The sequence below is a fragment of the Parasteatoda tepidariorum genome, chromosome 11 (genome assembly GCF_982258835.1).
Source record: "Parasteatoda tepidariorum strain Cologne lab strain chromosome 11, Ptep-v5.0, whole genome shotgun sequence".
NCBI lineage: Eukaryota > Metazoa > Arthropoda > Arachnida > Araneae > Theridiidae > Parasteatoda > Parasteatoda tepidariorum.
Genome location: NC_141765.1, coordinates 9639604 through 9665352, shown reverse-complemented (window position 1 = coordinate 9665352; position 25749 = coordinate 9639604). Strand labels below are relative to the sequence as shown.

Genomic DNA, 25749 nt, shown 5'->3' with positions numbered 1-25749 from the left:
AACTTTTGGTTATCCTTCGAAACCAGGAAAACGAAGATGATGCAGAGTGGATCGAAGATGATCCCTTTGATGAAGATAATCTAAATTTTTCATCAGTAGCAGACAAGAGTAACGCTAAATTGGTGTCTCTCGAGAAGCATTTGGAATGTCCTTGGGAAAATACTGCAGATTAATTGTATTGATTGCAGGAAATTATACGTTGATCACAAAAGAATGTGTTATTTATTGATTCAAAGATTAAGTTGGGTGTTATTGTTTAAATAATTTAAATGCATAAATTATTTTAAATAAATATTTAATTTTATTTAAAACATAATTATTTTAATTTTTATGAAAAAGGGGGGTAGACTAATAAAATGTACGTACTCTAAGGGGGGGGGGTAAGACCTTATGTAGGGTAATGTACGAAGAAGGGAGGGGGTTAAAAATTCTCCATTTTTGTGTACGTACTTTTTGAACGGCCCCGTAAATAAATTTTTGAAAAAATTTTGAATATAAATATTTTAGTTTTTATATGCAGGGTTGCCACAGCAAAAAATAAACAAAAATAGTTGCTTTTAGTAGCCTCAAGCAGGAAAATAGTTGCCTAAAACTACAAAAATAGTTGCCTGAACTGGGACAAAAATTTATCAAAAATAGTAGCCAAATAACTAAAATTATAGCTTAATTGTCATATACTATGATTAGGACTGGGTGATGTCAGAAATTTTAAATTGTGATACATTGTCCATTAGATATCGCGATTTAGCATATATTCAAAAATTACCTGTGGCAAATCTTTAAATCAATCAAAAATAAATAAAAAGGAATAAATCCATTACAGAAGAAAATATTAATTCTAAACATATTCCACTATGACATCAATATCATTGCTTAATTTTTTCTATTAAAATAATAAAGAAGTCAAAGTAAAAGCAAACCCAAGCTTTATTTCATTTTGCTTAAATTAAAAATGATTTAAGATTTATTGGTTTAAAAATAATAATATTGTAACAAAATATTTTATATACAAGCATTAAAAATTATAAAATAAATAAATAAATGAAAAAAAAAGTAGACAACAAACCAAAGAAATGTTCACTTTAGAAAAAAAAACTTTTTTTTAATTATTTGCTGAAAAAAAAAAACATGCTTTCGAAACAACATTAGACCCTCCTTTATTTAATTATTTAAAATAATAAAAAGTACTATTAACTAATGGTCAAATTCTGTACTTAATAAATGTAAAAACTTTTTTACATTATTATTATTTTGTTTCTTGAAAATAAAATCGACTAAAGATTTATTTGTTTAAAAATGATACTGACTATCTAACAAATTATAAAACAAACAAGTATTGAAAGAATTTTAATAAAAATTTTAAAAAAATACTCTAAGTACTAATGTTAAATTATTAAAAAGCATCAAAACATTACTAAACTCTTTACTTAATTTTAAAAAAATTATTTGTTTTAACTAATAGCCAAATTTTTTTAAAACTTTGTTTTCAGATTCTGAAAAGTAAAAGCACATTAAATAAAGGTAAGCTTTATTTTAATTTTTTTATAATTAAAAACGACTGAACATTTATTGGTTTAAAAATAATCAAATTACCTACCTTAAATAAATTTTAAAAAAATAACTTTTTATAACAAAGTTAAATAGAAAATACCCCTATTAAATTGTATCGCTTAAAATGAAAAACAATAATTGAAAAAAGTCAATGAAGAATCTTTTTTTATTTATATTTTCTTTTCATTGATCAATTTAGTTCAGAACGAAAATTTAAGATAAACGCAATTGTGCAGCAATCGCAAAGTAACAGTAGGTCTATAAAAAATAATTGACAAGAATCGTTAAATCTAGAAAGAAAAAAAAAATTATAAACTAATGCAGAACGAAACGATCGCTAAGTAGCAAAAGTCTCACTGAAAATAATTTACAAGAAACCAGACAATTATTCCTGACAAACTAAAATGCACAACGATTGCAAAATTACTTAAGTCCCATTGAAAATAATCTTCAAAAAACGCAAAATCCCAAAGACAAAAATGGACATAAAGAAACTATGCATTGCTCTACATTACAATGCTGATCCTCGCACGAAACCGGGAGGTCTGATTCAATTCGCTCCTTGTCATTCAACACCACGAAACTAACATCATCTTTATAGCTAGACGCTAACTACATCTCTGCAGCCAGACGAAATCAAAATCGGCTTCGTCAGTGCGGTAACAGCGTTAGTGTAGTCAAGGATCCTTGCATAGTAAATTGTTAAACCGCGATTGTAAATCCAGACAGAAATGTTCATACCAGGGGCTTAAATCAGATTTCTGGTGCATCGCCTAAAATGAAAGCTACTATATCGGCCTACCAATATATGCATTAAATCGATATTTCGCGAGACATCGATTTATCGCCCAGTCCTAACTATGCTCCAATTAAACAAAAAGTTTTGTACAAATATAAATATACATATTAGAAAATAGGTACCTAAATAAAAGTCTAATTACAATAAAATATTAATGTTAATAGAAGGAAAAAACAATTAAAAAGAATAAAACTGCCGCTCAGAGAGAAAAAATAACAAATACTTAATTAAATCTAATGAAAATTTAAATTTTTGGCTTTTTGGACATAAATAAATGATTGTATAAGAGTTTGCTTTCTTTTATTAACAATTTAGTTTATTTTTTGTTCATTTGATTCATGCTCTTTTTCCTTTTGTCGTAATTGCAGACTACCTTCAATCATGCCTTGTGCAAGTCTAATTCCTTGCATATCTTTAGTCTAAGGGCTTCTTTAAGTCTCTCATTCACTTCTTCTAACAACTTGTCAGCTGTTTCTTTCAGTGGGGTGAAATAACAAGGAAGGGATTAGTGTGATAACGTCACTGAGCACTACGTACGTGTTAGCAAGGGAACTGAAAAGTAAAGTTCATTTTTGCGGAAAAACTTTGCTAAGAGTAAAAAAGTCTCCCAATAGTCGCCCATTCCTGAAAATAGTTGCTTTTTTAGCCTTTTCAGGCAAAAAACGTCGCCATAATGGCCGAAAATAGTAGCAAATAGTCGCATTTTAGTAGTCTGTGGCAACCCTGTATATGCATACAAATTTTTTCACTCACTATTTTTCCCTGCATATGATTGTACTCAGATTAAGCAAAAATTTACAAGATAAAACAATATACATCAAGTTAATAAATCTAATATTTAAGTAAAGAATCTAATATTTACCAGCTTTAAATGTTCGAGCTAAAAAGGGCTCACTTTCTACTCCACTTCCTGCATCATTATATGCCATTACAGCAACATAGTATTCTGTATCAGGTTGCAAGCCAACAATTAGCCCCCAATTCAGAAGTCCTCTTTTCAATAATATAAGAGAATCAATTTCTGGGTTTTTTCCAATTTGCCAATACTTAATCTAAAAAATTACAAATACTAAGTATTACATTTTGAATAGAATAAAGACTCATTTATTTACTAAAACAAACTTAGAAAACAAGTAAAAGAATATTTAAAAAAGATCTTGTATGAGAATAATAATAATTAAACTAGCTTTCAAAGAATTTCTTAAAAAAAGTAATAACATGCTTCAAACAGTTTATATTATTTTATTCAAATATTTTTGTTTAAAGTTCTAATTTGATTAATTTAAAGGTTTTCCTTTATGCAATGCATTTTTTAGTTTCAAATATTAAAATTACTTTTACTAACTAGCGTTCTTCGAAAATAATTTTCCTTTTCTGTATGAAATTTGCTCTATGTTATTTTAAAGATTAAAAATAGCATAAAATATGAAAAGTCAAAAATAATTTAAAATAATAATTACAACAAAAAATAAGAAAACTTTCATAATAGTGTAAAATTCACAATGTAAACATGCATTAAATTATAAAGAAAAGTGCACTGCTTTTTTTACCATACACTGAATAACGACAAAATGTCTTAAAACATAAAGCACAGACAATACAAGCAAGTGCGCAGGTGCAGTGTTAAATCTGCATTTAAAAATTAATATGGGTTTTATTTTGCAGGAAATTTTTAAAAACATTTTTTTTCTTATTTTATTTTATGATGTTTACATACTACTCTAATAACCAATTCAAAATAAGCTTTTCTTTTTGAAGTTATTGAAAGCACTTTATCATAATGATGACTATTAATTTTAACATTATATTTTATAAAATATTTTATAATAGTTATAAAATATTATATAATAATAATAATACCTAACTATATTTTATAAAATATTTTCCCATGAATAAAATTTAACTTACTCTATGACCAATAAGTTTTCCACGGATTTTCTCACGATTCAATTCCAAAGGTGACCATGTGACATTCAGAGCAGTTGAATTGTAAGCTAGTGCATAAACACCTGAAGGTTGAACTTGTGGCACTAAGAAAATAATATGTTACAAAAAATTAAGTGATGCAAACTAGATTTTGTAAAACTAATATATAAAAGACAACTGCATAGTAAAAAAATTATTGTTAATTATCAGCTTAAATATATCACAAATAAAACAACTACAAAATCTAAAGAGTCTTGAAATGTAAATTTTAAAAAAATTTACTTTCTACAATTTTTACAGTTTGATTAAGCTTAACAAGAGTTTTCTAAATTAATGCAGTAATTGAACTCTTACAGAAAAAAGGTGAGGAAACAAATCATGGAAAAAAAAATTTGAATTAATGTGAAAATTGTACAATAATGCAAATAAAAGATAAATCATAGTTTTGAAGTAAATTTTTCATAAACTTACTGTTTTCAGCAGAATAGACCTGTACTTCTTCGCTATATGGCCCTGGTCCTAAACTATTAATGGCTTGAACTTTGACTAAATAAGGCTTGTAATAATTTTCTTCACCAACATTAACAACATGTAATCCAATATTGTGTCGATTTTTGAGAGATATTTCTTGAAATTTTGTATCTGAATTGGCAGGTTTGTAAGAAATGTTATACCAAATTTCATTATCATTCCAATCTTGAGGAGGCAAGGGCTAGAAATAAAATTATATAATAATTCATATTATTAATCAGCAATTATATTATTAACCCCTTAACTGCCGAGTAAAATTAACGTGATTCACTCCCCAGTGCCACCGTTTTTCGCTCAAGTGCACTTTCTTACACGGTGTTTTGAGTGGGAAAAATGATGCACGCTTTGCAATTTAAAAACAGTTTAAATTTACAAGAAAAAGGAAAGAAAAAAAATACAAAATTTAAATTAAATAATAAAAATACAATATAAAAGATGTTAAAACTTAGCTGTTGTATGATAAATCCTGAAACATGGTTGGACACATAAGCCAACATCACATTCATCGCACTGATAGCGGGATTCACGACGAATATTTTTTCATGAACAAACAGCACATTTTCGCGATGCATTTTTCTCTGAAGATGTTGATGGAAAGAATAAAAAGCACCAAATACATACGGGAAACAAAAGCGAAAAAAGAATATACCCGACCTTACTCAAATAAATACACACAGGCGATATCACTTTTCCATAACAACCTTTTCCCATTCCCCCTCCTCCGAAATTAGTAATACATTCGCAAAGCAAACACTTTCAAGGCCATTTTACTGCATTGTGAAGTAGGGGGTGTAGTTCTATTTATAGCAGCGCAATGCAAAGCACCGTACTTCGGGAAAGGGTATATATACGCCTGCGGCAGTTAACGCATCGCCTGGCCGAGACGTATATATACGCCCGCGGCAGTTAAGGGGTTAATCATAAAAAAGAATTATTAATCAGCAAAAATAATAATTATTTTAATAATATGTAAAATTTTATAAACCAAATTTTATTATTTACAATCCTATTGCTTAACAATAATACTTTTAATAATTTTTCTATATATGAAAGGATATTAACATTTTTGATGAATATAAATAGCAACACTTTTAATTGTTTAACCACAATTTTCCAAATGAAGGTAACCATTTTGATAGATAAAGATGTTTTTTTCCACAGCATGCTTCCACAAAGTTAACAAATTAAGAAAATCTTTTGTACTATAGAAAAAAAGAATGTATTAAAGAATTAGATGAATTTATATAAAATTAACTAATACTTACATCCCAAGTAATTGTTAGACTTCCTGTTTTACCACCACCTCCTCCAACATTTGATGGAGCAACATGGGGAAGATCCTTAGCAGTGTTGTATAATGGACTCGGCTGACTAGGTTCACCTTTGCCAAAACCATTAATAGCAGAAACCCTAAATGTATATATACTCCAAGGAGACAAAACACTAAATAAGAATATTTCCCTTCTACCACTTTCTGGTCTATTCTTAAAGGTTTTCACATCTAGAAATGAAAATAAGTTTCATGATACTAATGAAAATGATTATAGCAATTTAAAAAATACATATTTAATATCTTAATAATAAAATTTTATCAAAATAATTTTATCAAATAATATTTCCCTTTTTTCGAAAAATTCTTCAATAATAATCATAATAATAATATATACAGCAAAATAAATACATACAAAAAAACACAAAGGAAATTAAGAAAAACAATAAGTTTCATTTATTGTGCATAAGCTGCAAGTAAACAGAACTTATTATATAAGTTCAAAATGAAGATAAAACAAAGGAAAATTACAGACATATGAAAAAAAGGGGGGGAGAAAAATAATAATAAAGAAAATAACAAACAACTGGGGGGGAAAAAAGGATAAAAAATTTTATTAAAAACCGGAAAATAAAAGATACAATCTTTTCATCAGCCCACACGATTATATCCGCAAAAAAGAGTGCTTTCTGATATTGTATCAATATAGCCATAGCAAAATATATCAGTACAATAGTGTGAGGAGCACTCAAAAAATTTTTGTACAAAAATTACAACAAATAAAATAGAACACAATAAGTAAAAATAACACGTAAAAACAGAAAATAAAATAAAAGAAAAAGAAAAACAGAATAAAACATAATCTATTAAGCGAGTAGCGAATTCAAATGTACTTACATCAACGGGAAATTTTTCAAGAATGATTTTAAAAATATTTTCGTAACGAGATTGCCAGATTGCAAAATATGAAACCAAAAGTGCAAATTGAGCGTAACTAGAGGAGTTTAGTTTTAATTATTATTTTATATTCTTTATTACATCATTTTTCTTTCCCCCCTTATTTTTCCTATGTCTGTAATTTTCCTTTGTTTTATCTTCATTTTGAACTTATATATATATATGGGCAATTCTATGAAAGTGTCAACTTTTAAGTGAGAACTTTTTTCATGAATTGCATATTTTGATTTTAAAAATATGTTCAAAAATAACCAAAGTCTACTTATTCATGTTTCATTTTTGATAATTTTAAGTTTTTTGAATCCAGCAGCATTCTAAAGTGATCACATGGCTGACAAGTGAATTGTTCACATTTGAGCTGAAATTGTTTTCTTGAAAAACACTTATAAAAGGAAATAAATGTATCTTTCTTTTGCAATATTTTGATAAAATTATGCATATAGTACAAATTTTAAACATTTAAAGCATAGTTTTTAATTAATTTTAAGTTTTATATATAAAATAAAAGTATCTTTTTTTGTGTCATTCTATCACATGTTTTATTATTTTTTAAAATAGCAGCTACATTTCAAAATGAAAATGTGTATATTTTGGAATATAAAGCAGTATGGCATAAGAATCAATCATAGATTATAAAATTTTATGCATTTGATTATTAACGTCCAATAATTAGTGTGACGGAATGACACATCCTAGGCGATGGAATGCCAAAGAGTCCTTGAAAAGCTTATTCAAAAATTAACATAATGGATAAAACAGCTGTTGAAAGACAGATAGAATGTTGAAAAGGAACAAGATTCCCATGATGAAATGAAATAAAGCCAGAGAAGGAAGCTTCCATGACAAAAGCTGAACTTAAATGCTTAGCTGTGCAAACGCTGTTGCGCAGAGATTGTGAAAACAAAGAAAAAATCAAATTCTACTAACCTCTTGACATACAAATAATTTAAATTCTCCATACAAATTCTGGCAAAGTCTTGGTAAAGTTGTAAAAAAAAGTTGTACACTCACTTCCAAAATCACCAATAAAGGTAAAAAATGTAATTCAGTCTTATTGTGAAAGTATTTAACATCCAACACAAAAGAAAACAATTTAAGTAAGAAAAGTAATGTCGATGAGCTATTTATTTTGGTTAAAAAATTTTACTGTCAAGATGATGTTAGTTACAAGCCCCCAGATATGATGGGTTCAGTCATAATACAAACTCTGACAGAGTAATGAAGAATGCAGATGCAATATATGTTTATGGCACTATAAGAGGCTTTTCATTTGTTTAAAGAAGCATATAATGATGTAAAGTGAGTCTCATTCTCATTTTTGTTAAGTGTATTTCATTAAAACCTTACAACACATGCATCTATAAATACCACTTAAATGCAAGGTTGTTTTAAAAGAATGCAGATGCAATATATGTTTATGGCACTAAAAGAGGCTTTTCATTCGTTTAAAGAAGCATATAATGATGTAAAGTGTGTCTCATTCTCATTTTTGTTTAGTGTATTTCATTAAAACCTCACAACACATGCATCTATAAATACCACATAAATGCGAGGTTGTTTTCAAAAGCCAAACAAGACGTTAGATGCTTTATAACGGCACCTAATATGTAGAAGAATTTTATGATTTCATAAAGTCGAAGCAACAAATCCTTGAAGTTTCAATTTCGTCCAGCTATTCTATTTAAGAGAGGGCAAAAGAGAATGACTTCAGCTGGTCACTTGTGACAGCAGCATTGCCAGGGACAAGAGACGTGTACTAGACATTCATGTAGTTGAGAAGTGAATCATCAAAACTGGAATGTTTTCTAATTTTATCAAAAACAAAGTGTATGATTTGAAAGAAGGCCACTGTAAGCAGTCGTCTCTTAATCACTGTCCCATTCTGCAGAAAAAAGAAGGAACATTTATATGTGGCGAAAAATACTTTGATAGACAAAGGCGATTTAGATGTTAAAGTACTAAAAAGAAGATTGGACAAAAATTGATTTATGCATAAATTTTTTGAGAAAGAACATAAGATGTGCGTCATTGGCAAGTCAGATATGAAACCTCTTCAAAGACAACCTAAGTTTTTAAAATTGTAGAAATTTTTACTAATTCTGCTTATTTGTTACATACATATTGATCTTGTTTATCTGTTTCATTCTGTTTATCATTTACACATTAATAAAACATTTTTTAAATGAAGACTTTCATCCACTAAACTTTTTGTCATTCCGTCACAGCAAATATATGTTAATAACTGCTAGCCAGCCTGAGGTTAATTTTCCAAATTCACATTTTACATTGCTTACACATTATACTAAAGGTAAAATATAGTTCCGAAAAATAATAGCCGCAAAATTCTCAGAAACTACCAGTTTCAAGCAGCATGCCAAAAGCTAGGTTGCCAAAATGTCATTCCGTCACACAAATAAAAAGTTCATAAAATTAAAAATGAAAAAATATTTTTTTTTTAGTTTATGAATCGCATTATGCCAATAATAATGATATGCATGAGAAAAACAATGTTTAATTGAAATTAGATGTATAGAAACTTCAATTAAATGTTATTTTTCAAGTCAAAATGTCATTCTGTCACATATAGAAGTGCCCATATATACATATATATATATATATATATAGAGAGAGAGAGAGAGAGAGAGTCGGGTAGCCCCGCCCACTTAAGGAGTATTGCTCATATTTCTGTATAATATTGAATAATAATCAATACTTTTCTATGTTTCTATTGTATTATCATCTAATTAAATAATGCAAAAAGAAAAAACCAAAAAAAGAATAGTTTAACTTAAAAAAATAGAAATTTAAAAAAACATGTTTTTCAGCTCTTTTCAAAATGTGTCGGGTAGCCCCGCCCAGTTACAGAAATTATGTTTTTGACTTTTTTCAGGTGTAAATGAAAATGACCAATGTATTGACAATAGATAAACCTCATTTATCATTTTTATCACAAAATTTAACCGATTTTTCTTAATTTCATGACTACTGTATTCAACATATTTTCAAAATTATTGTTTACCATGTTACCAGCTGCATAAATACTTGAAACTTTGAAAATAATCTTTTATTAATATAACAATTAATGTCTGATGGCCCATTGACTTGAAAAAATATTCTATACATATGAAATTGACAGTGGGCGGGGTTACCCGACACTCCCATATATATATATATATATATATATATATATATATACTTCATAAAGAAAATAAAGTTAAAATATTAACAAAAGTGAATATATATGAAACTAGAGAGAAAAAACAGACAGGTTTTATTTTAGTATAAGCTACAAAAGTTTTCATTAAAATATCTACTCAATTCTGTTTCTTGTTTAACATTTCTTAAATAAATAAGATTCATTTACTAATCCAATTAGAAAATTATTTTTTAATGTTCTATTTAACTGAATAATTGGATTGCTATTTCTTCACAAATGAAAAATTACGACAAACTTTTTAATGTTATAATAAAAATTACTACTAACTCTCTGCTTACATATTAAATTTTTTAAGATTCACGTTATTTATTTTATCATACTAAAAACATTTAAGTTATTAAATATATTTAATTAATAACAAAATGTTATTGGACAAAAATTGACAATAATTATTATCTATTTATTATTATTTATTTATTATTTTTTAATGAATAATGCATGTTTTAGTTTAAGCTTAAAGTCTGAATATCCAGAAAAATCTATTTTCCAGACTTACTAAAGCAGAGGTGATTGTGAGCAGTTTTCAAAAATCCCGAAAATTTCTCCAATAAAATCATTAATTACGTAATTCAAACAATTAACGTCTTTATAAATTTAAATCATTGATATTTTCAAAACATGAAATACTAAATGAATTATATGCAGCATAATTGAAATGAATAACTATGCATAAACTTACTTTTATCTCTAATCACATTTATTATTCCATTAGAAAAAATATTTACAAATGAAAGAGATGCCAAGTATAAATTTGAGTTCCAATATTTCTAAATAAAACATAATTTTTTTTATGCATAAATGTGATGAATAATTTCTTGAAACTCTTGGACCTTGGATTTTTGGAAACGTCTGGATCGCGCTTACCGAAAAATCCGGAAATCCCGATTTTTTCCGGAGCACAATCATCTCTGCCAAAGTCCTGAATATTCCAAAATACAGGACTTTCCACTGTACCTAATAAAAACTATAAAAGGTGTGAAATAAATCATTACAGTAGGGAACTAAAATAACTTGGCATAATACTTACAGTGACTGTGATAACCGTACTGTTTTAAACATATTAAAACTTTATTATTAGTTCTATTTATGACCTTCTTTAATTGATCACTATCATGAGATCATTACTTTAAATATCTGATTACAAAAAGAAAATCAGAAATCATGACTTATAATGAAAAACATTTTAATTAAAAGAATGCTCCAGTTTTTTTTATTTTTTATATATATATAATTCTCTTTTGGCCTAGCACGTTTTTCTTCTAAAACAAAAACAAAACATATACATACTTTCTTTTAAAATTATCCAAGTGGAATTATGATTTGTTTTGCCTTCAATAGTGTAAGCTGTAATTGGATCACCATTAGCAGACCCATCGCTCCAATGGATTTTACCAGAAGTTGCTGTTAAATCCTCAGCTAATACAGCCCCAGGTGCTCCAGGAGGTCCTTTAAGAAAAAAAGAATACTCAAAATCCTTCTTAAAATATTTGCCTAGCTATATTAACTGAAATAACAAACATATTCTATATTATTATTCTTGAATTTTTTAAAGGGACTAAAAAAATATTTTTATGACAGAAAAGTACATTAGTTAAGTGCCCTTTGAAATACTTTTTTTTTCAATATACAGCAATTAAAAACTATAATACACTTACCAAAAACCACCAGCTCAGTTGACTTTGAAATTCTACCAACTGCAGTTTTAACAATGCAATGATATATTCCAGCTTCAGCAAGAGTGATGTTTTCAATTCTCAAATAGCCAGGTAATCTACCCTGAAAAAAATTAATAATAATATTTTGAGTATAAGGTTAATACTAATACTAAAACGAGATTAGGTAAGTACAGATTTAAATTTAAGTTACCACAGAAAATATTGATTCTTTTTCCATATCTATCCGTAATCCATTCTGAAGCCATATGTAAGCCAGGTCAAGCATATCACTTCCAACATACGCTTGACAAGCAAGCTCAGCTGAATCATTGACAACTGCTTTAACTTTTGGATGAGGGGCATCAACCATTCGAGGTAAACCTAAAAAATATAATAGAAGTATATTAACATATGCTATTGCTGTAGCTCAGCAAATGTAATTTTTCAAACTGATGACAAGTTTTGCTGCTTAAAAGAAAACAAATAGTACAGACTACATAATTAGAAATGCAACTCACTCAGAACAATCAATAATCCCTCTGTATAATCTGATCCATATTGATTCTTTGCAATACAAGAGTAACGGCCTTCATCATCTCTTCTGACTGGATTAATGTGCAAATAGCCATTTGGTAAAATTTTTATTCGTCCCACAGAACTAAGGCCATAGTTATCACGCTTCCAAGTAAATTCTGGGAAAGGGGCTGCTTCTGGACGACAAGGAATTGTAATATTTCCACCTTCTGCAGCAAACATTTCATTGTCCATAGGATATTTTGCAAAAGAAGGTTTTAGAGCTAAAAAAAAAAAAAAGAAATCATTTCTATGAATTTGCTTTCAGTATCTTATTTTTTGATTTCTAAAGATGTAACTTTGAAATAAAACTAAATATTTGCAAATACATTGAAACCTCACTTACAGACACTTTTTCAAGACAGACACCTCAATAATTAACAATTTTCAAAATTCCTAATAGTCTCTAATGAATAAACCCTTTACATTAGACTAAAAATCAGAAACTTAGTGACCACACAAAAATTTTCCTACAAAACAAGAGAAATCGGCATCTTTGCTTCAAAGCAGACTTAATAAATTTCTTAAATTACTAATTTTTATTTTTTGAAAAAAGGAATTTTATAACGGACTGAACTATGTAAGTTTGTTATGAACAAAATAATGAAATAAGAACAGAAAAATAATGGCTTTCTTATTGGCTTTTGACTTATGATTTAGATTTAGTGTGTTGCAACTTTCTTATTCAATTTTTTATTCTATTTGATACATAATACTCACTTATGATTCTGAGCTGCCCAGAAGAATATGATGAACCTAACTGGTTTGATGCTTTACATTGGTACATGCCCTGATCTCTCTCTAATACTTCATCAATTGATAGAATATTTTCATATATATTATATCTATTTCTATCATTTGGATTGAGATTTTCTATGATCAATTCTTTTCCATTTTTTAACCAGGTGTATGTAACATCAGGTTTACCAAATGCTTCGCATGTCCAAACTAAATTAGAGTTCTTGTCTACAACTTTATTCTCTAATGGAATTGTAAATTCAGGTTTTGCTGAAATAAAAAGAAAAGAATAAGTTAATGTTTCTAAATACATTATAATAGGAAAACTAGATAACGTAATTGTGATCTTTTAGGGCACATAAAAATTGGATTAACCTTAAACTTTTTTATATGGTGCCCCATTTTGTTCCATGCAGTAATTTGAGTATATCTCAGTAAAATTCTTTTTAAATTGCTATGTTATGCAGTTAAAATTATAAATAATAACTATACAGTTATACACATTATAAACTATGCATCTCATAAAAATAAAAAAAAATAATCATGCAGCTGACTTAGAATATATTACCACCATTCAGAGGGCTATATTTCGAACATTTTATTGAATTGTCAGTTTATGATTAAAATCACATATTTAAGTATAGGACATGAAAAATTAAACTAAAAGAATTTTACCCTCACAATAAAAAGAAAGTACTTATAATATATTGAAAAAAATCTTTGAAATGCTTTTCGCACTATACATCTTAATATAATTTACACAAAATGCACATTTTAATGAACACTTTTTCAAGCAAACTATTGCAAATATATTTTAAACAAAAGATTTAAATATCACATAAGAATGCTATAACTTTTACATTTCTACACATCATGGTTCATATTCATTGGGTTTAAAAATAACAAATTTCAGAGCTATGTAACAAAACACAATAGAGTGATTAAAACTCATAATGCTTCGCAAATGCTTAACAATTGCTTTTTATTGTATACATATAATACAGAAGCATGATTTTTATGTTATACATATTTAATATTTCTGTAATGATATAAAATCAACGAATTGACTCTCACAAATGTGCAATAAAAAATTAATGTTAGTTCAGGATAGTAAGTGAGTCAAAATTTTAATAGCGGTAACACCCAAAATTTGATATCATAATTTTTACATTTTTTGTTGTTTTTTAAAAAGTATATATTATACAAAACAATAGCCCAAAACGAATTTTTTTTATTTAATTTATTTTACAAGATATTAACAATTAATTTTTAAAGCTCTTTTTAATTAAAAAATAAATATCTAAGGATAGAATGAATGGATTTTTAAAAAATGTATCTCATTTTAAGCGAAAATAATTGAAGTTTTTGATAAAATAATTATAATAAAACAAATGCTTAAAAAATTTAATTTTTATTGCAAAATTTAGTTGTAAAATGAAAAACAAAAATTTTGTTAATGTTGTACAAAGTTCAAACAAAACCCATTTTAAAGTAAATTTTATTCTGAACAAAATGGCTTTTCAAGAAAAAATGGATCGCAATTCAAAAAAAAGTTATAGCTTTTTTCGCGAAACGCTGCACCGCCGCGCGCTCTGCCACTCCACTCCACTGATCGCTCAATTGCGCTGTATCGGTTAATTTGGAGGGGATTTACAAACCTCAACTAAAGTTTCACAAAATAACAAACATTATATTAAGTAATAAATATATGATTTATAATTTAGGGTGAATAATATTATGAATTTTAGTTATTTATAATTTATTTACATAATTTTTTGCGTTCAAACTAGGAACTAGAAGAATATATTTTACATTTGAGAGTTTCAAAATTTTCAACTAAATAAGTATGGTATTCTCTAGTTCCATTAATTGTTGAAGCTTTTTTAAACCTTGTTTCCAATTTTTTTTTGATTCTCATGTTCAGTTTTTGTGCAGAAGTCAAACTGAATATTATCGAAACATTTACATGCCCAATCGAACAGTTCTTTAGGTGTTGTTATATTTTGTGTTTGCAAACTACTCTTTCTTGCTTCCCTCTTCACCATCCCACCAATACCATCACTTGCCCCTTTGCCATGAGAAGTGACAAAAAATTGTCATTCTGCATCGATATTAAAATCATTTCTATGATTGAGTAAGTTCATGAAACTATTCTTGTTTTTATACTGTGACGAAGCTCCATCCGAGAACTGTCAGACGACAAGAATCACATATGGATTGATTTATTAAATTTGAAAATACCGAAACTCCAATTTTTTGTCACAAGCTTAACAGTTTTGTAGACACTACGATGCTTTAATTTGTTCAGCGGGTTGCAGCAATAGTTCATCATTTCTTGATTTTATCTGTAAGTTTATTATTAAATTTCGAGATAAATATGCAAATCAAATTCTTAGAATTAATTTCTTAGAAATGTAATTTTATGTTTAGAAAAACAATAATAATTATTAAAGTTGATATTACTAAGTTAAATAACAATTGAAACTTACCTTATTTAATCATTATTATCACGTAGATCAGCACTCCGAATTACCTTAACAAACGCTCGTTACAATTCGAGTATAAATGTGAAAAAACGCACAGCGCATGAGGTAATCAACGCTGACCACAGAGCGCGCTGTGGTGCAGCATTTCGCAAGAAAAGCTATAACTTTTTATGGAATTGCGATCCATTTTTTCTTTAAAAGTCATTTTGTTCAGAATAAAATTTACTTTAAAATGGGCTTTGTTTGAACTTTGTACGACATTAACATCATTTTTGTTTTTTATTTTACAACTTAATTTTGTAATAAAAATTAAATTTATTAAACATTTGTTTTATTATAATTATTTTATTATAATTATTTTATCAAAAACTTCAATTATTTCCGCTTAAAATGAGATACATTTTTTTAAAATCCATTCATTCTATCCTTAGATATTTATTTTTTAATTAAAAAGAGCTTTAAAATTTAATTGTTAATATCTTGTAAAATAAATTAAATTAAAAAAAATCGTTTCGGGCTATTGTTTTGTATAATATTTACTTCTTAAAAAACAACAAAAAATGCAAAAATTATGATATCAAATTTTGGGTGTTACTGCTATTAAAATTTTGACTCAAGTCCTAAAATAATAGAATAAAAAGTATTTTCATTTCAATGATTCATACCTTTAAACTAATTTCATGTATTTTCAATGCATGAATTTGTTAATTTAAACCTTTTATTTACAATTGATACAACAGGTATACCAAAACAAAAAAGGTTTTCATGCTAAGTACCATATGTGTTTCATACTTAACTCGAGATCAATTGTCATAGGTTAAAAAAGAATAGTCTCAACATTTTATAAAAATATACTTTGATGTATAATAGAATAGACGATAAATAATGGATATGAACGAAATAAATAATATGAAGATGAAAAGCCTCTACTTCCCTTCTTTTTATTTAATTCTTATTGAACAAAAGAAACTAAAACCATGAAATTTTTTCAACTGATAAAAAAATTTCTTGCTTTCAGGGTTTTTAAAATAGTAAGTAATTTACACTTTTGAATATTTCTTAGAATAAGAAAGGGGTCGAGCAAAAAATGAGAAGAATAGAGAAGGTCAATGGAGACAACAAAAAATTTCATGTAAACAATGTGACTGGTAAAAGTAATACAACTCATTAAATGAAACTTTCTAAGTCTTCCTTGTTCCGCCTAAAAAAAGTTATAACTATTTTTACTGCAAATTTTGGGTCATTTTGGAGAGTTTTATGATATGTTTTAAAGGAAACGAAAAACAAACTGAACTTTCATTTTCAAAAAAAGATTTCCTAAAACTGGAAGAGGGATACAACTGTTCCGCTCTTTCTAAGCATCTTTTTAGAAAGAGATGGAAAGACATCAAAACACTGAAAAAGAAAGATGACTGTGAGGGAGAATTAATAAGTTAAAAATATCAGGGAAGAAAAAGGGCAAATGTAAACAGCATGAAAAAAAATGTGGGGAATTCTTAATCTAGACCATGAAATTACCTGTAGCGTAGGTATTTTTGAGTCGTACCCTCATTCTATTTATTATGCATCAATTAATCACTTTTATTCCAAATTTTGACAACTACTATCTGAACTTGAAAGCAATCTTTCTTAGAAAAATTTATTTATAAAAAAATGGATTTTTTATGGATATTTGTCAAAAATTATGAAGTTATCAGGCAAAATTCTGGTGAAAAATTATAAATTCAGATTTAGCAGCCCAAAAAACATTAGATGAGCCAAAGTACTCTTATTTTTTCTATATAAGGTCTCAATATGGTCTATACTGCCTAAACAATAAAGCTGAACTCTAAGCAAACATGAAATAAAATTAAATAAATGTTTTTTCTCACAAACTTGCAGTACAGTCCGCAAAAAAAAAAAGATATCACCCTGAATAACTTTCGTTCTAATGATCGGATTTTTACGAACTAAGTGTCAATCTTAATGGTTCCGGGGAGGTGACCTCAAATATGCTAATTAATTAGTGCTACTTATTAACCCATTGACTAATTCAAAAGAAGAAGACTTAATTTCACTAGGTTGCTAAGCAACCAATTTCTGACTGTTAAAAAAAAATTAAATAATGCTCTGTGATTGCTCGGAGAGGTTTAATAGAAATATCTCAAAGTTAATAGAAAATATCGCAAAGTTTCTAGGATATGGACAATTTTTAAGCTAATTTCTGTCCAAAAAGCAAAATTTTTTTTATTTTAATCTCCTTTGAAAATAAAATTTGAATCGATTTATAAATTATTTATGATTTTCTAAGTTTTTAGAATTTAAATACATGAACTTCTTATCTGATATTATATAGATGTTGCTTTTGTTATAAAAATTCGAGGATTTCATACTAAAATCAAATTAACATAACCTATTATGGCTATGTACAAAATTTTAGGGATAATCATTTTTACAGCTTTAATCGAGTGATCTAGGCAGGAAAGTTAGAAGAAAAAAAAGTGCCTGAAAAATAAAATGTATATTGTATAGTAATTCTAATGCGCATTCACAAGGTTTTCTATAATTCACAATATTTCTTTTTTCTATAACTCAAGGAACTGCTGAATGTTTAGTGGTATTTTAAAAACGCTGAAATATGTTAAGTTTAAGAATAAGATATTGAAATAATATGTTGCATATTGTAAGATTCATTGTTTAAAAAATCGCTTCATTTTGCTAGATATTTAGGTTACAAGGCTTTCGTTGGATAAAGATGATTAGCAAATACCATCCTCATCTTTCGATACATTCTGAAACTTACATTCGCAAATTCACCATAAAATGTCGCACAGCATATTCTTCAAATACGATTACAGCTACATTTACCACCAAATACTGCTACAATGCCGGATGTTTATAGGCAATGTATGAAATATGAGAGGTATTACATACTTTCCCTAGGCATTCTATAGAATGACAAATGTTATTTAGGCAAAATATGAAAAAAAAATACTGATGAGGTGATTATGTTATATTAATGATGTGCATGTTACTGTGAATGATCGAAATCGGTGGTTGTTGACTTTCACCGGTGAATGTTGACAATCATATAGTCGCTTTGGTGAATGTCCGAAATATTTATTACATCCGATTTGATGTTAATTTATTCGTGGATATAATTACATTTATTCAATATTTTAATACTTACTGACGATAGATTAGAAGAAACATCAGTGTTTGGAGTATCAGGCTAATATATATCGGGCAATGGCACTCAACCTTAAAAAATTATCGGTGTACGATATACTGGGCAAATTTATACCGGGCAGTGGAACTTGACCTTAAAAAAGCATCAGTGTCTGGTATACCAGACAAATGTATACCGAGCAGTGGCAATTGACTAGAACTAGTATGACTAGACCTTTGGTAAATGTCCGAAATATATACTAGGTCTAGTTAAGTGCCACAGCCCGGTATACATTTGCCCGGTGTATCCTACACTGATGTTTTTTTAAGGTCAAGTGCCACTCCCTGGTATACATTTGCCCGGTATATCCTACACTGATGTTTTTTTAAGGTCAAGTGCCACTCCCTGGTATGCATTTGCCCGGTATATCCTACAATGATGCTTCTTCTAATCTATCGTCAGTAAGCATTAAAATATTGAATAAATGTAATTATATCAGCGAATAAATTAATATCAAATGTAAAAAATATTTCAGACAATCACCAAAGCGACTATGTGATTGTTGACATTCACCGGTGAAAGTCGACATTCTCTAGATTTCGGTCATTCACAGTAACATTCACAGACAGGTGATCACAGACAGGTAACATTCGGTCATTCACAGACAGATGATTAAAAAATTACTTTTAAGATTAAGACGATATATAAGATGTTGAAAAATTTGCAATGATGTGAGAGATGCTTAAAAATGTTGACTACGTATTTTTATTAATATTTATAAAAATTATATTCAAGAAATTGATAAATATTTTATTCCAAATCTATTCATACGTATGTATATTATAGAAATTGTATCAGTTATTGAGAAAAAAAACTAAAAAATAAAAAATAATTACATTAAATAAGCAAAATCTGGTGTATAATCATATTCAATCACAAGCATGCTTTTATAAAACTCGACACTCGTTGATTAAAATGTTTTATTCAAATTTCTTTACTAAATTGCAAATAGAATTTTAGACGACTAAAAAAGAAATATCGTATTTTATAGTTTTATAAAAATAAAAATAAAAGATTCGCAAATGATTATTAGCGAAAAAAATATGAATTAAATTTTACGCCACTCGCGCTAAGTCAAGTTCATCGTAAGTTTATCACATTTTAATATTAATCGCCCCATTAAATCATTTCTTCATTGTCGCCAAATTATTTTTTTTTAAATAATTAATTTTAATTTTTCTCATCTTCTAATAAATAAAAACAATAGAAACTTTAGATTTTTCAATTGAAAAATATGTAGATTAAAATGGGATAAAAAAATCCCTACCTTATAATTCAAAATTTTTTCATCCTCACTTTAATTAAATAATAAATAATTATTAAAAATTATTTTTTTTTCATGAAATTATCTTTGGGTAGATGATTTTTATGAGTGGGTGCAATTTTTTTTTAATTGCTTCATTAGTTTTTAAAATATGACAGAAAACGTAAAAAACGAAATTAACATTAAGGGGTCCAAACTTTGAATCGCTCTCCTGACCAAACTATGGGAACCACATTTTCCAGATTGCGGCTACCCCTTATATTTTGAAGATAAGGAATCCAAATATGCACAAAAAAAAAATTATGTTTATTCAGAGAAAGTACGTTTTTGTGTCTGATTTCGTAACTTAATTAATAGTTAGCACTAATTAATTAGCATATTTGAGGTCACCCCCCGGAACCATTAAGATTGACACTTAGTTCGTGAAAATCTGATCATTAGAACGAAAGTTATTCAGGGTGATATCTTTTTTTTTGCGGACTGTACATTAATATATATTACACCCTTAATCTGTTACATATTATTTTGAAAATACTAAAACATCAGGTGAAAACTTAAGAAAAAATATCTTTCGAAACATTTCAAACATAAAATCCATTCTATACTAAGAAAAAAAGATCATGTTACCAAAAATTTAAAATTTTTAGGTTTCTCCAGATCACAATCATGTCTGTCATATTTGTGCTTCATAACTTACCTTGAATCCGTAATGGAACTGATTTGGTAACTGAATCAATACCATTGCTAGCAAAGCAAAAATAATCACCAACATCTTCAACTCTAACCTTTGGTAACATCAGAACACGGTTATAATTTTCAGTATAAGCTCCTAGCGGTAGTTCATTGGTGAAGCCTTTACGTGTCCAATTATACTTTGGAACAGGACTGAAATTATTTTGGATTTTAAAAAAATTTATATATACATAAAACATAATATATCACGCACATTTCATTTCGAAATTTGATTTAAAAATCAACCTTACAAAATATAAAAATAAATCCGAATTATTTCTTTAACGAGGCATACTAACTGTTTTTTGAAAATAACATAATATAAACTAAACTACAGTTGAACCTTGAAATTACAAACTTAGATTTTTCAAATTTTTTGTTATCAAAAAATTCAAAATTCTCTGTGCATTTACTATGCTGATAAAAGAAAAGAACCTCTCTGAGCTGATTACTTTTCTTGGTGACCCTTGATTCACCCAATTTTACTATATTTTTGTTTACCCTAATTTTTCTTTCCTAATTTTTAAAGAATTTAAAATAATTCCTTGAACTTCAAAACTTAAAAACTTTTATTGCTTTATTTTATGAGCCATTTCCTAGAACCATTATAAGAAAGAGATTGTTTGACAGAAAAGAAGTTGCTTGAATCATCCATTCCAAAAGAATTAGATTAGTAAGATATGTGTGCACAGATAAAAATAAATGCCATTACAGTAAAAATAATAAAAAAAAATGAATCCAAATTAAATTCCTTATTTAATGAATCCAAATTAAATTGTTACTACCGTTGACATACTATTAATATGTGGTGATTGGGAAGAAGCACACAAATATTAAAAGAGGAAGATGATGAAACACAAAAATTTTAACAAATTAAATAAAGAAGCAAAAATATTTACTTTGTTTGAAATAACTGTCTTTTTTTTTCTTTTTTTTATATAAAAACACATTTAAAATTTTAGTACAGTAATTAATTTGACAAATATTTTAAAAATATTTGATTAACTAACTCAATTTTTAATACATCACAATATTTTTAGTGTCTACCTTTGAGTTTGTAAAAAGGAGGTTTGACTGTATTGCTTTTCCAGATTTAAAGAGACTACTTACATTTTTGCTCATATGAAAGAAGTTGTTCAATTGAGAATCGATTATATCATTTTTTTATCAAAGAAGTGTTTCTTTTATTATTATTTAATCCTTTATGTATAGAGGGCCCTAAGACGGCAATACAATTGTCAAGACTAAGTGAAAAATAATAAGCTAATAAAGAATTAAATGCAATAGTAATCCCTTAGAATTTATTTTTAATTTTTATTAAAGTGTGTCTTTTAATATGAAAAAAATTAAGAATAAAATTTTCCAATTGTAAAATATGGTTCAAGATATTCTTTTTGAATATGATTGAATTTTTCTCTCTTAATATCCCAAATAAGAATGACTTCAGAACATGTGAAGAATTTTAGAATGAATACAAACAACAAATAATATGCAAAGTTACACAGTAAATGTATTGTTGATACCATATATATAATAGATAACAGGTGGGCTGAAAAGTTCGTAGGCTAACATAGAAAAAAAAAATTTTGGATAAAATTTCATTTTATTATTCAATATGGCTTCCTTCAAGGGTGATACAACGATTATAGCGGTCATATAATTTTTCGATGCCATTTTTATAGTACGATTTGTCTTTAGCCTCAAAATAGGGCTTAGTTTCGGTGATTTCTTCTTCATCGGCGCTAAATTTCTTTCCAGCGAGCATTCTCTTGAGGTCTGAGAACAGGAAAAAGTCGCTGGGGACCAGATCTGGAGAATGCCGTGGATGCGCAAGCAATTCGAAGACCAATTTATATAATTTTGTCATCGTTTTCATTGACTTGTGACACGGTGCGTTGCCTTGATGAAACAGCACTTTTTTCTTCTTCAAATGGGGCCGTTTTTCTGCGATTTCGTAATTCAAACGCTCCAATAACGCTATGTAATAGTCGATGTTGATGGTTGTTCCTTTTTCAAGATAGTCAATGAATATTAAACCATGAGCATTCCAAAATACTGATGCCATAACTTTGCCTGCTGACTTTTGCATCTTTCCAAGCTTTGGAGTTGGTTCTTCTCATGCAGTTCACTCGGCTGAAGGTCGATTGGACTCCGGTGGGAAATTATGGAGCCATGTTTCACCCATTGTCATATATCCATGCATAAACTCAGATTTATTACGATTAAACAGCTTCAAACACAGCTCAAAATCATCAATTTGTTGTTGTTTTGGGTCAATTGTGAGCTCGTGCGGCACCCATTTTGCCTAGAGCTTTCTCATACTCAAATATTCATTCACAATATGTCTAACATTTTCCATTGATATCTTTAGAGTCTCAGATATTTTGATCAACTTCACTTTACGGTAATCTAAAATTATTTTGTAGACTTTTTTGATATTTTCATCGTTGACAGCCTCTTTGAGGCGTCCACGGTGCTCATCTTCGTCGGTGTTCATTTTGCCTCGTTTAAACTTAGCAAACCACTTCTCAATGGTTGATTTTACTGGTACAGAGTTCGAATAATGTTTCTCAAGTCAAGCCTTGGCTTCAAGAGTATTTTTTTTCGCTAGAAAGCAATGCTTTATGAACACGCGAAATTCCTTTTTATCCATTGTTTTTAAACTAACAAAAGTTGCTTCACTAAAAATACTATATCTCACAAACTGTTAGTCCGACAGCTGTCAAATTTATACATGTGTCTTTCGAAGGTTAGAACTAACTAAAAATCATATATTTTTAATAATAGTAGCCCCATCTATGAGTCAGCCTACGAACTTTTCAGCCCAACTGTTAAGTATGATAAGTTATAACCACTATTTAGATAACTATGGTAATGGTTACGAGCAATGGTTTTGCTAAGAATAAAGCAGTGTTACTGCGAGAAATTCAGCATGAGCATAAAATCTTATGTGAGACTGATAAAAGTAAAAGATGCTGAAAAAAGTTAAAAATATTTTTAAGGAGAAAATAATAAATAACTATTGAGATCAATCTAATACTTAAGACGCATTGGCATTTCATAATCAGCAGACATAACATTTTTTAACCAGTGTTAGAAGTTGATTCCTCATTTTACATAGCTATTTAGGAATTAAAAAAAAGGTGAAGAAAATATGATACATCAGATATAAGTGCCATGCTTAAGACAATTCTAATTTAAATTAATTATATTCCTTAATTCTTAAAAAACTGCCAAAACTTTTATAACACAACAAATGTATTTAATCATAAAGGATATTCACACTGCATGCATAAAACAGAACGTGTATGCAAATTCAGAATGGCAAATGAGAACCAGATTGGTGAAATACATATACCAGTAAAAAACTCACCAATCAGATTCCTGTTTGCATATGTGATTTTGCATGCAGTGGGAATTTCCTTTAATTGTCTTAAAGTGAGAATTAGATAATTCATTCTAAAAATCTGATATTTATCCAAAGCAAATATCTATATCCTTACAGCAATAGCAAAACCATGCTTTTAGGAATTATAGGTAAAATTATGCATTTAAAATCTTAAAATTATTAAGCTAAATTATTAGCACAGAAAGCCAATTAAAGGCAGAATTAAATTTCAAGTAAATAATCTATAAGTCCAGAGTTTTTTAAATACTTACATTTAAGAGAATAAAAAAATGCACACTAATAATTGTTTTAAAATGTAAATATTTTCAGTTAATAACTGTTAACACTTAACTTATTTTTATTTTTTATTTATTTTTTTTTTTTTTTATAATTCACTTTTTCTTACGTATAGCTTTTTTCCACCAATCATTCAAACAGTTACTGATTTTTTCCGTTTCAAAATACATTGCAATTATTGCATTAATTAACATTTTAAATAATAATTTTTAAAAAAAATTGCTCGTTGTATTTTGCTAGGATGCTTTTTTGCAATGATGTGAACGTGATTAGCAGATGTAAGGAAAATGAGTTAAATAAAATAAGCATTTAGACTTATTTTACATTGTTTAATGAAAACAATATACATTTATTTAAAAGTACTTACTATCCATAAGCAACACACTCTAAGCGAACATCATCACCAGCCAATGGAGCATCAGGAAAAGCTTTTGGAAAATTGTTTGGGAAAAACAATTTTTCTCCACTAGCTAAAAAAAAACATACTAAATTAGAAGATTCAAATATAAAAGAAAAACATATTTGGAATAAAATAATCACAACAACTAAAAATTAAACAAAAAACAAAGTTAAAATGTGCATATTTTGAATCCATGAACTAAGTACAATAAATAATGTATTTAAATACAGTAGAAATCATTATTTATAATAAAAAAATTTAAATGAAAAAAAATTAAGAAAATGTTATAAAGAAACTTGTTAAGTTTATCTCTGAACAAAATTTCAGTTGTCTCTGATAACCCCTTTCCTTCTCGCTCTCGTGAAAATGACAGGGTGAGGTTTTGCCCTCTATTTCTTGCTCCCCTGATACTTCTGGGCTGGCGTGTTCAGTAGTAACGTGCCAATAAGAATAAAACTAATTCATTTCTTTTGCCCGGAAAACATTATATTTCCCATTTTACACATCAGATGGCAGTACCAGGATATTTTTAGGGTAATTGTAGATAGTGAGTTTATTTTATTAGAAGAAACAATAAGAGATGTATGAGATATATGAAAACAATAAGAGATGTAGGAAGGAAACTCGGTACTACTGTCCAGATTGTGATGTTGGCCTCTGTATCTCATGCTTTGAAATTTATCACACAAGCAAAAATTACTAATCTTTATTTATATTATACATAAGTTTAATAAAATAATTTTTAATGCTAAAAACA

The 25749-nt window shown here is 27.9% G+C and overlaps 1 protein-coding gene across 2 annotated transcripts in view; it reads right to left on the bottom strand.

Annotated features, from left to right (window-relative positions):
- The window catches only part of Cont (Contactin), a 73333-nt gene that overhangs the window by 10651 nt on the left and 36933 nt on the right, over positions 1 to 25749 (bottom strand). For both annotated transcript variants that reach the window (XM_016056955.4, XM_016056956.5), the window contains exons 10-20: positions 24960 to 25062; positions 20873 to 21060; positions 13200 to 13487; positions 12425 to 12703; positions 12118 to 12287; positions 11907 to 12027; positions 11539 to 11697; positions 6073 to 6308; positions 4748 to 4988; positions 4259 to 4380; positions 3213 to 3402 (exon numbers count right to left, since the gene is read on the bottom strand). In XM_016056955.4, the coding sequence (XP_015912441.2) occupies positions 3213 to 3402; positions 4259 to 4380; positions 4748 to 4988; positions 6073 to 6308; positions 11539 to 11697; positions 11907 to 12027; positions 12118 to 12287; positions 12425 to 12703; positions 13200 to 13487; positions 20873 to 21060; positions 24960 to 25062 (2097 nt within the window). The remainder of the gene's footprint in view (positions 1 to 3212; positions 3403 to 4258; positions 4381 to 4747; positions 4989 to 6072; positions 6309 to 11538; positions 11698 to 11906; positions 12028 to 12117; positions 12288 to 12424; positions 12704 to 13199; positions 13488 to 20872; positions 21061 to 24959; positions 25063 to 25749) is intronic.